General features: G+C 38.5%; 1 protein-coding gene across 2 annotated transcripts in view; it reads right to left on the bottom strand.

Moving 5' to 3' along the window:
- RGS12 (regulator of G protein signaling 12) overlaps positions 1-12304 on the bottom strand; it is a 219357-nt gene that overhangs the window by 62618 nt on the left and 144435 nt on the right. For both annotated transcript variants that reach the window (XM_027836387.1, XM_027836388.1), the window contains 4 exons: positions 10537-10680; positions 8381-8560; positions 6196-6349; positions 2495-2571 (listed from right to left, as the gene is read on the bottom strand). In XM_027836387.1, the coding sequence (XP_027692188.1) occupies positions 2495-2571; positions 6196-6349; positions 8381-8560; positions 10537-10680 (555 nt within the window). The remainder of the gene's footprint in view (positions 1-2494; positions 2572-6195; positions 6350-8380; positions 8561-10536; positions 10681-12304) is intronic.

Raw genomic sequence — 12304 nt, 5'->3', positions numbered from 1 at the left:
GTAAGTAATACTATCCCCATTTTATATTTGAAGAAAGTTAAGGTTATAGGGGCTAAGTGACTAGCCAAGGGTGTTACTCTAAGACCACTCTGCTACATAACAATATAAAACAATATATGAGTAAGTCAAAATTAAGTGCAATAGATGATAACTGCTTTACATGTTAAAAGCAGGGAGAGACCATTACAGGCTGGAGTAATTGGAGAAGCCTTCCTGGAAGAGGTGGATCTTGAGTCAGGCCCTGAAGGATGGGTAAGACATAGAATAGCAGAGATAAGAAGGGGGGAAGGACATTCCTGGTGGGGTGAATTGTGTGAATGAAGGCACAGAGGTGGGGACGACAAAAGGATTTCTAGAGAATGCTGTTAGCATCTCCCTCACTGGACATTGTGCACCCTGTCTGGAGAGTTCCACAAAACCCTTTTCATCAGCTCCAAACTCAGCTCTTGTGTGGGGAAGGCCTGTGTGCACTAAATCTTTGAGCAGACACCCACTCCTCCTCTGGCTGTAAAGGCCTGTGGCATGACTCACAAGCAGAGAAGCATTCTCACAAGCTGCAAAATGACAATCCAGTATTCTCTTCACAAAAAAAAAACTCTCTGTGTAAATCTTAGGAACGTGAAATTTTCTTGATTTGCAGTTCAATAGTGAGCCACTATAAGACTGACTCTTAGCTCCTATAGAAATTCTGCAGAAAACCTCCAAGAAGAGATTCAGTTTCAATAACGGCCCAGTAGCCATAGGTAACACTGCCTTTCGGACCCTTTCAAGTCCAATGGTCTCCATCACAGTAGTAAAATTCAGTGTAGTGCAATGGAAAAAGCGATGGATGAGGAGTCAGAAGAGACCTGGCTTTGAAACCCGACTCTAGCACCAACAAGCAGTGACACCTTGTAATTGCAAGTAATCTCCTCTCTCAGTTGCCTCAATATAATCATCTGTAAAATGGGGATCATCATTTGTGCACTGCCTACCTCCCACAGTTGGTGTGAGGAACATGCTTTGTAAGTTGGAAACACTGCAAAAATGTGAGCTACTGATGCTAAGAATAAGGATATTTTCTATAAGACAATTCTCTGCAGCTTTACTGAGGTCCTATGTGAGTGCTTCCACAGGTCCCGAAGGCTGTGCCAACGATGCTGCCAAGTGATGGGCTGCCTGCCGGCTATCTCAGGACCAGCCTGGCTGAACTCCCCAAGGCTAATCCCCAGTTTGTGTGTGCATAAAGCAATACATTTCCTAGCTTCAACCCTCAAAGACCAAACACTGAGTGATATAGGCATTTGCAGTCTGTGTCAGCGGAGAAGGTTTGATACACCTCCAGAATTATAAACCCTTAAAGTCTGAGGAAGTGTTTTCTACTACTGTCAATTTCCAAAGTAAGGCTAGGATGCCGGGGCCTTTCAGGATGCCACATGACACTATTAACTTGTACTGCACGTGCAAGTCCCTGAAATCCTCAGGTTTTTCATGTGAATTCCTGCAGTTTGGGCACATCTTGTACATGCTGTGATCTTAGGCTATATTAAGAGAAGGACAGCATCAAGATGACAAGTTACTAAATCTTAAAGATCACTAAGTTACACCTGTTTCACAAAACCTTCCTCCTAGGAGAGCTTAGGAGCACTCCTCCATGGGGATCAGTTGAAAGAACTTGGGATATTTCTCCTGGAGATGAGAAGACTTAGGGGGATGTCACAGCTGTCAAGTTTTCACATAGAAAAGGCCTCAGTTTTGTTCTGCTTGTCCCCAGAGTTGCCAAAAAGCAAATTTTAGCTCATTTCAGGTCTTCAAACAGGCTGCAGGAATACTTACCAAGGAAGGGAACCAGGGATCTCAGGATCCTAGACTGAGCATTGGAAGAGACCACAAGGATCATCTAGACCAACTTCCTCATTGCACAGATGAGAAAACTGAGACTAAAGGAGATTAAGGGACTTGCCCAAGGTCACACGGCTAGAATGCAGGTGAGGCTGGATTTGAACTGGGGTCTTCTGACTCTAGGCCTGGCCCTCTATCTCCTGTGCCAACTAGCTATCTCCTCCTTTGAGGGTAGAGACCATAGCTTTTACTTCCAACAGTGCTTGACTGTATATGTCTTGTATCTATGTAAGTATTTGCATGTTGTATCCCCCGTTAGAATGTAAGCTCCTTGAGGGCAAGGACTATCTTTGCCTTTCTTTGTATTACTAGTACTCACCACATATTAAGTGCTTAATAAATCCTTGCTGACTAACTGGTTGACTTTGTACATAAGTACTCAATAAATATTCATTGACTGGCACATAAAAGAGAAAACGTCCTTCCAAATCAGAACATTCACTTCTATTATGCCAACTTTAATAAACTGGGACATTGTGCAGTTTTTTGTGGTTATAAGACAAATTTTAATCCTTGTGAATTTTGATAGCATAGACAATGACTAGTTTCATAAATAAGGTTGTATCACCATTCAAGGATAAATTCATTTTGTTTCTGAAAAACCATAATTTACCAGGTCAAGGCTTGCAGCTGAAGACATGGAACCTTGTGATTCACGTCGATGTAATCCTCCATTAGAGTGAAGAGTATCTTTGTGGAGAAAAAGAAAGTTAGAGACGGCATTATTAGTCACTAAAGCAACAGAAAAGTTTTGTTCTGAAATTTCCATTTACTATCAAAACCACAATTATCTGCATACTTCTCCAAATCTCTACTTTGCAGGTCAGGCTCCACAGATGCTGACCTTCTAAAAACTGTTATAAAAGGATTTACTAATTTGATTAGGCAATTTGTTTTCTTGTGGGGCTGAAAATATACTTTTCAAAATTCTGAAGGGATAAACAAAGCCAGGGAGCTATATTCAAGGGCTAACATTAAGAGTATTCATTATATTGAGTAATGGATTCTTGATTCCATTAGAATTCTGATCTCAATACTATATTTACACTAACCTCCAAATAACAGCAGATACTCAACAACATAGTAGATAATCCTTAAAGATTCCACACCCGTGCTTTTGATCATTAAGGACAGACTTCCTAAATAGCTTGTTTTCAAAAGGTCTTTTCTTCAAAGCATTTTCATTAAACTCCACCAATTTGGACTAATTGAGGTCTAGGCCTGTTAGAATTAGTGAAAAAAGCCTGAATTACTGAGTATTTTAAAAGAAATACAGTTTTCATTCCTTCAGTTATACAGTGTTCCAAAAGAAGCTAACAAAATACTGCCTGGTAGAGGTTAAGGGGTTAGCTGAAGTGAATAGTGATTTTAAATTATCTAATAGTTTTAGAGAAAATAATAATCATTTGTATATGTTACAAATACCTCTAAAGTGTTTAAGGTTACTTTATTTTCCTTAGTCTTTTATATATTCCTTCATAGAATTATTTATAAATCAACTGACAAATTTTCATTAAGTGCCTACTGCTGAGAGTGATGTGATAGAACAGACACTAGAATTGGAATCAGAACTGCTTCCTGACTGTGGGTGACCTTGGGGAACTCTGAGACTCAGTTTTCTCATCCATAAAATGTAGCTTCTCTTCCAACTCTAAAATTCTCAATCCTACTATGAAGGAAGAACTAGGTAAGAAAAGGTAAATTTCAGCTATATGCCAGGAGTAGTACAACAGAAAATGCCCCAGATGTGGAGCAAGTGGCTGGTTTTGAATTCAGGCTCACTAACTGTGTGACTTTGGGGAAATCACTTAAGCTCCATGGGACTCAGTTTTTCTAGTCTGTAAACGGTTAGAATGGATGACCTGCAGTTTTCTTTCTAAATTTAAAATCTTATCATCTTACAGTGAATAAAGAATCAGCTAAGAAAAGGTAAACTTCAGCCCAGTCCCTGCCTAAAGTATCACAAAGTCAAAATCAGTGAGTCTAACAATGAGCTCTGACTCTGGTTGGGTGTTTCATTACCAATGCAAAGGACTAAAGCAAGCATTCTTAACTTTTTCCTAGCATCATGGACCCTTTTGGCAGTCTAGTGATGCCTATGGAGCCCTTCTCAGGACAATGTTTTGAAATGCATAAAGTAAAATGCATAGGATTACAAAAGAAACCAATTATAATGAAATGAAGTTATAATTGTTTTTCTCCCATTCAAGGAAGGCTCTCATGGACCCAAGGTTAAAAACCTCTGCACAGAACAAACACTTGACACTTACTAGCTGTGTGACCCTGGGTAACTCACTTAATCCCAATTGCCTTAAAAAAAAAAAAACTTAAAAAAAAAGGGGGGAAGCTAGTTGGCACAGTGAATAGAGCTCTGGCCTTGGAGTCAGGAGAATCTGAGTTCAAATCCAGCCTCAGACACTTAACACTTACTGGCTGTGTGACCCTGGGCAAGTCACTTAACCCCGATTGCCTCACCAAAAAGCAAAAAAACAAAACAAAACCAAAAAAATAAAAATAAAAAAAAAAACAAAACCTTTGTACTAAGGAATCAAAATTATGGCAGTGGAAGGGCCCTAAAGGTGCAGAACATTAAGAGTGGGACACAAAGACAGAATATGGAATTTGGAGTTTGGAAGAGACCATAAGACAGAGAATACAGAAGGTTAGAGCTCGAGGGGTTAGAACCTATCTGTTCAACCCCCTCGATTTTGCAGATAAGGAAAAGGAGATGCAGAGTGGAGAAGGGCCCTGCCCAAAGTCATACAGGAAATTAGTGACAGAGCTAGGGCTGAGTCAGATTTCCTTGCTCTTAATTAATCCAGAGCTCTTGCAAATATCAAATTGCCTTGTTCCAATTCATTCTCACTTTTAAATTTTAATTCATTCATATGCATAGATAGCTCAGATCAATTAGCTGGATATACTATACTTACTCACTAGAATCCCTTCTGAATAACAATGATTCTATTTCAGCCTAGAGGCAATATAAGAGACTTTGGTCTTCTGGCAGGATCTTCACTTAAGCTGTGCTTTATTGTGCAAAGGACATATAGGGTTCTACCAGTTACTAGCTGTACTAGCTATGTGACCTTGGGTAATTCACTTAATCTCTGAGTCTGACTGTCAGTTTTCACTTCTGTAAAGTAAGGATAATACTACTTGACACTACCTACTTCACATGGTTGTGATTAAATCAGTGTGCAAGCCTTAAAGCATTCTAGAAATGTGAGTTATCATTATTACAGCAATTTCCTCCACCCCTGTTTTTTTCAATCTTCAAAGAAAATTTCACAACTGCACTTGGTAGTGCCTTCCAGTGTCCAGTGTAAACCTTTGTTCTGCTTATTTTTTTCCATGTCATTTTATATGGCTAAGTTAGTTATTCATATGCCAAACTTGGCCCAGCAAAAATCCCATCCATTCTTTCTCTTTGGGCCATCCTCTATTTTGGGATGTCACCAGTCTCACCTTCACCATCCCTCTCCCCCATCCACTGTATCCTTCTAGCACAGAAATCTGTTAAGTGTCCCCCTTACACCTGAATTAGTGAAAAATAGAGAGATAAAAAAATCTCAAACTTCCCCACTTTAGTTTCAGTAAAATGTTAAGTTGGTTGAAGGAACTAGGGATTTCTACCTTACAGAAAAGAAGATTTAGAGGCCCATTAGTGTGTTCTTCAAGTATCTGAAGAGTGCTGTTCTGCCTAGTACCAGAGGGCAAAGCTAAGACCAATGGATAGAAGTAGGCAGTGAATTCCCAGGCACTAGAGGAGTACCTGAAGCTGAGGCTGCTAAGCACTATTAGTACTAGCTAGACTGATTCAAAGAATCAGACATTTTTGAGCTAAAAGGGTTCTCAAAGGTGATTGAGTTCCCATCATTTTATAAATGAGAGAACTGAGTCTCAGAGAAGTTAGATTTCCCTAAGGTCTCTTCTAATAGTAAGTCTAGGAAAATTCTGAAAAATAAACTATACACTTTGCCTAGGCACACATAAGTCTTATGCAAATATATTTTTAGCCAGGGCTTGAAGAGTTGAATTAGAATGTATACATACCCATTACTTGTTTTTAGGAGGATCTGAAATTATTCTTATTTTTTGGCCAACTGCCTATTAGATGCATGTATGCCAGTGGGAAAAATCAATCTGCTCCTTTATTTACATAGATGGAACAATATTTAAATCATCTCACTTCCTTTCTTCTCTTAGCTACCTGTGGCTTCATGTGGCTTGGTGGAAAAATTACAGTGTCACCCACACCTCAAAATTAATTACGGACCAATTGATATAGCCAAAAAAGACAATACTACCAACCATGTGGATGATCCCCGTGTTCCTTCTTCTTCTGGGACCGTCCAGTGCTCTTATTCCTTGACCAGGAAAAAAATGTTCCTTTGCGTTTCTTCTCCCCATCCTCTTCTCCTGATTCTTCATTTAGGGATCTTCCTGATTTTGACTTTCCACTTAACTGCCATTAAATTTAAAACTTTTTAAAACAATATGTCATCTGTCAATGCTATTTAAAATGTTAAAATATACTGGCTACCAAATTTTTAAAAAAGTATGGAATAAATTTCCAGTGATTATGTTAAAAACTTTTAATTCAATTCAACAAACATTTATTAAGTTTCTCCCATATGAACATAAGATAAGTGCTAAGCTGCAAAGATGAAAATGGCACAGGACTTCTAGTAAGGATATAACACATATGCAGATATGGGCAAGTTGGAGCATGATGGTGGAGGGTCTTAAATATCAGGCTATTTTTAATCATACCTTTGCATTAGGAAGAGTGTTTTGGGAGCTATGTGAAGGATGAACTGGAGAGGCAGGAGACAGGAAAGCAAGAAGATCATACAAATCAAAACAGGCAATCCAAACAGAGGACAAACTAGACATTTTTCTCTATATTCCAATGGTTTATACTTATGTAGCACGTGCACACACACACACACATATACATATTTATATGTACGTATATACGCACATATGTATATAGATATATGTTTTGGATATATATTGTGTTTATATATGATATAACATATGTTTTACATATGCATATATACCTATACATATATATATACACATACACATATATATGTATGTGTGTATATAATATCCCTTCCTACCCACCCCCAACATACGAAAGGTTTCATGGCCCTGCTCCTGTATTTAATCTGGCCCCCATGACTCTTACCCAGGTTTTCTTGACTTTATGCCAATGGAGATTTTTGAGGACTGGAGGAACATGATCAGAGTTTCACACTGGTAAGATTGATCTGGTAGTGTTGTAGAGTATTAAAAGGAATGGATTGGAAAGAATAGAGATTTAAGGTGAGGAAACCAGTTGAGACGCTGTAAACAATAGCCCATATGAAAGGTAATAGGGCCTGAGCAAGGGTAGTAATCATGGGAATGCTAAAGAGGAAAAAGATATGAAGGTCATGGCAGAAAATCCACAGAGCCTGGTCAGTGACCGGATATGGGGTGGGGGGAGGTGAAGGAGGGAGTGGGAGATAAGGTAGGAGAGGCAACAAAGAGGCTACTCTTTCAGGAAGTATTTTTAGTAAAGAGAAGAGGGAATAGCTAACGGAGTAGCAGCAGGGTTATAAGACGTGTCTTGTGCTTTGTTTTCTTTTGAGTAGAAAGGAACAGCTGCATATAATACAGGGAGAGGAGGAGGCTGCAGAAAGACACAGGAGAGAAGGGAGAACATTAACAAAGCTATGTTCTGATGAAGTTAGGAAGGAATAGGATCAAGAACACAGCTAGAGAAGCTTAGCTTTTGCAAGGAGAAAGGATACATCTTCCTCAGAACAAGGAGGGAAGGAAGAAAGGAAGCTCATGTTGGATGGCCTTTATCTCCTTGGTAAAGTAGGAGGAAAGAAAAGATCTGATAAAGAGAGATGGCAGGGGATTGAGCACTTGAGGACAGTAGAATGGTCTAAGTAACTATTCAGTTCAATCAGGAAGCAATCAGGAAGCTTAGGAAAGCTAAGTAAGATGAGGAATGAACTCAAATGACCCAGCTGAAGTCAGATAATATTAATTTGCAGTGGATCCAAGCAGCACATTTTTTTTTAGCATATAGGGTTTAATATGTGTTTGCTGAGTTGAAATGAATTTTATGATCTCGAGCAATAGAAAAAGAGAAGCAAATGTAATGTTGTCATAGACTGGGTCATTTGAATTAAAAGATAGGCATCAAGGCTCTGATCAGAAACATAACTTCCCATTAGAACACTGTTTTTAAAGAAGATATATAGCCCCTTTTCCAGGAATGTAACCCACTTTATAAGTAAAAAAAAAAATGCCTATATTTGAATGTCTAATATCTTCCAATATGTGCTTATTTTCTTCCATGTGGAAAACTAAATTCAAATTTCCATTCATTTCATTTACTGAAGTATGATTTTCATTTCAGTTTTTATTACACTGTTCATTTTTTAAAAAAACTAACATCGAATCTCAAATCTGCAATGAGTATAATAAGCGGCACCTTTTTTGGCGTTGAGACATTAGAGCGATCTGAACTGATGCTGTGTTTAGAGGCAGGACTACTTGGGACCTGTTGTGAATCAGGTAGAGAACGACCTTCTACTTCTGCCAAAATACATTCTTGATAGAGCTGGGATTTCAGAAAACGAGTGTAACTATCAAACTTCATCAAGTTAAAAATCTGAAAAGTAAACATAGGGGAACATATGTACACATGAAGTCTAAAATGCATTACTTACGCCTACAGCTAAAATGTTGAGTGGGTGAGTAGTATACGTCAATCAACCCCGTTTTTGAGGATAATGTTTTTGCTCTACCTTCCTCCCAAATGTCAAGGCCTCCTAAAACTCCTCTAGCATTTACGTATTTGTCTAAAGCCATTTGCCCAGTCACTTCACACTTTTAAAAACTGCCCTTTCATTTGTTACTTTCAAAAACTGACAGGGTTTGATAAGAAGCACAGCATCAGTAATGAACAGATTATCAAGAGTCCACTAACTTAGAACCTTTTATAAGTTTTACTTTACTGAGTATGAAGAGAAATAAAAAAAAACAGAATATTTCTAAGTGAGAGCTGCTTTAAAAGTGTCCAGATCCCAAATTAAGACTAACCAAATGCTTTTTCCATCTTGCAGATCCAAATTTGTAAATTGCTTCTCAAACATTGTCAGTTCTTAGACTTTATAGCCTCAAGAATCCTAAACCTATTATAAAGAGCTCCAGGCTATCCAGCGGCCCTGCTGAACCATAGCTTTGGAGTGGACCTAGAAAACTGAAAGTGGGGTCTGCAGCTGCTACTCAATATCTAAACTCTAAAGCTGAACCCAAGCCAGAGGAGTCCAGCAAACATAGTTGGGAACACTGTGTCTTAGGTCTGTAAAGTACCATATGAATGTGAGCTATTAGTAGTAACAGCCATTTTTTCTTATAATTGGTGGGGAAGGGGTTGGGGGGGAAGCAGGTCTAGAGCTGTGATTTTATCTCTGTGAGAAATGACTAGTGTGGAAACTCCCTCCATTAACATAAATCAGCAACTCATCTGTCGTTTAGTCTTAGAGAGTTACCTTAGGCATTGGGAAGCAGGGTCACTTGTTTATGATCACATAGTATCTGTCAGAAGCAAGGACTTGAAGAAAGGTATTCCTGACTCTTAAGTCCAGCTTTCTATCCATCACCCTTCTGCCTCTGTACATTCTGCAACTTTCCATAAAGCCCCTAAAGAAAATTTATCTAATATTTGGTTCTTCTAATATTTCAGGGTTACATTGTAATGCAATGCAAAATGCATTATCCATCTGTGGCCATTCACTCTGTGACAAAGAGTAACTTGGCATCACTGAAATTAGCACACGGTTTTCCAAATAGTATACAGGCCAATCTCCTCCTATTCAATTCTGGCCTTAGCTCACTGTCCATTTACAGAGCAGATCAAAGGTATATTACTAAGGGGCTAATTCAACAGGCTATTTATATAATTGCATATCATAACCAAGGTAATGGGGTTTTCACCCACTTTGTTTTTCCAAGGTGAACCACAAGGTTTATTTATTTTAGTAAGAAAAATAATTTCATATGCAGCATGTACTTACACATACATTACACAGTATATATAATAAGTATGTATGTGTGTACAGATAAGAATACTTAAGATCACAGAATCATAGACCTCAGAAGCCATAGGTCTAATCCCTTTCATTTTACAGATAAAGAAACTGAGGTCCAGCCAGTCAGCTAGGATTTATTATGCACCTGCTGTGTAACAGGCACTGTGCTAAGCCCTGGAAGCACTGGGTTAGGCACTGGGTTAAGCAGCTTGTCCAAGGTCACACAAGTAGTGGTAGGAATTGAGCCCAACTACCCTGACTGGAAGCCAGTGCTCTTTCTATTATGCAGCAGAAGGTTAATATGGAACAAAAGTATGGTTATTAATTTTTTTTCCCTCCCAAAACCTCAGAAATTTTTAGGGATTTCCTCTGATTCTCACTCCCATTGTAAAGGCAGGAGCTACTTGAGGTGTTGAGAAAGGGCGCCATATTTAACTAACAATGGCTCATCAGTTGCACTGCCGTTAATCCAAACTGTGCACAAGCACACTTTAACAGGAAGGGTCCCATTAGCCCCGGATTCACTCTGCCAAAAGCTGGGAGAAGCAATTACCTGCAGCTGTTGTTCCTTGAACATGTCTGGATGTGGTGCGTTGAGAATATCATCAGCCAACTGCGCCTGGCTATCGATGTTAACCGGGGTGGTAGCTTTGCTACACAAGAATTTTGTGAAGATCTCACGAGCTCTATAGGAAAGCTAACAAATAAAAAGCAATGTTATGAGAGAAAGAAATTCTGACCATGGCATACTATGATTTGTACAATCTCATACATCGCAAAATAAGCCCTTCAACATAAGTGTTGAAAGATGAATTTGGATAGTTAATTAAACTAGATGAAACAAGCAGAATAATCTAAGTCTTTTTATCCTTGACCATTATCCTTAATTAGTCCAAAGGTTAAGAAGTTCCTATAGCTATGGTCATCTATGGTCATTACAACTTAAAACATGACAGGTCCTGAAAAAAATTAGTTCATGGCTGAGGGTAGGACTGAGCTGAAAGTTAAAGATATAAGCATGAGAATTTTAGAGTAGAAAGTCACCTCAGAGATCACCTAGTCCCACAGCCTTATTTTACAGATGAAGAAAGTAAGGTCTAGGGAGGGAAAGAGATTTGTAACAGGATGTGATGAAAGAGTGGTGGACTTTAAGTCAACAGACCTGGGGTTAAATCTAACTGGGTTCTGTGACTTTTCTCTCTGTGAATCTCAATTTCTCCATTTGTAAAATGGGGATAATAATACATGCCCTTTCTGTCTCACAGGGTTATTGTGAGGAAAGGGTAAATCCTAGAGTGCTATAGACATTTGAGTGTCAAAGATGAAGATCACAATGATTACCCAAAATGGAGGTGTTAGTGACACACAGAAAGAGAATGACAGGGTTGGAAACAGAAGTCTGGTCTCTGGAGTACCAGAACAGACTCACTGCCCTTTCCATTAAACCATGATTTTTGCTATAAGCTCATTCCTTTAATTACCTTGTTGTAACAAGAATAACCCCAGAACTACATAAATACTCCAGAAAGAAGCTGCAAGGCTTACTTTGCTTTTGCTTTTTAAAATATTTTATTTTTCCCTATTACATGTAAAAATAATTAACATTCATTTTTAAAAAATTTTGAGTACCAAATTCTTTCCTTTCCTTGAGTCCTGCTTCCTTGAGAAGGCAAGCAATTTGATACAGGTTATACGTGTGCAGTCATGCAAAACATATTTCTATATTAGTCATGTTGTAAAAAAAAAAATAGACCCTTCCCCCCTCAAAAAAAAAGAAAGAAAAAGAAAAAGAAAGTTTTTTAAAGTATACTTTGATTTGCCTTGACTCCATCAGTTCTTTCTCTGGAGGTGGATAGCATTTTTCATTATAAGTCCTTCAGAACTATCTTGGATCACTGTATTGCTGAGAATAGCTAAGTCATTCACAGTTGATCATCATACAGTATTGCTGTTACTGTGTACAATGTTCTCCAGGTTCTGCTCATTTCACTTTGCATCAGTTCATGTCAGTCTTTCCAGGTTTTGCTGAGAGCATTATGTTTATCACTTCTTATAGTACATTACATTCATATACCACAACTTGTTTAACCATTCCCCACTTGATGGGCATCTCCTCAATTTCCAATTCTTTGCCACCACAAAAAGAGCTGCTATAAATATTTTTGTACATTGAGGTCCTTACCCTTTTTGTTTTGTATCTCTCTGGGATATAGATCTAGTAAGTGATATTGCTGGATCAAAGGGCACACACAGTTTTACAGTCCTTTGGGTGTAGTTCCATATTACTCTCCAGAATGGTTGTCATTTTCCTCTTCTGTCAT

Source organism: Vombatus ursinus, unplaced genomic scaffold (genome assembly GCF_900497805.2).
Source record: "Vombatus ursinus unplaced genomic scaffold, bare-nosed wombat genome assembly UNPS02014818.1, whole genome shotgun sequence".
NCBI lineage: Eukaryota > Metazoa > Chordata > Mammalia > Diprotodontia > Vombatidae > Vombatus > Vombatus ursinus.
Note: the sequence above shows the minus strand (reverse complement) of the source record. Positions and strands in the feature narration are given on the sequence as shown.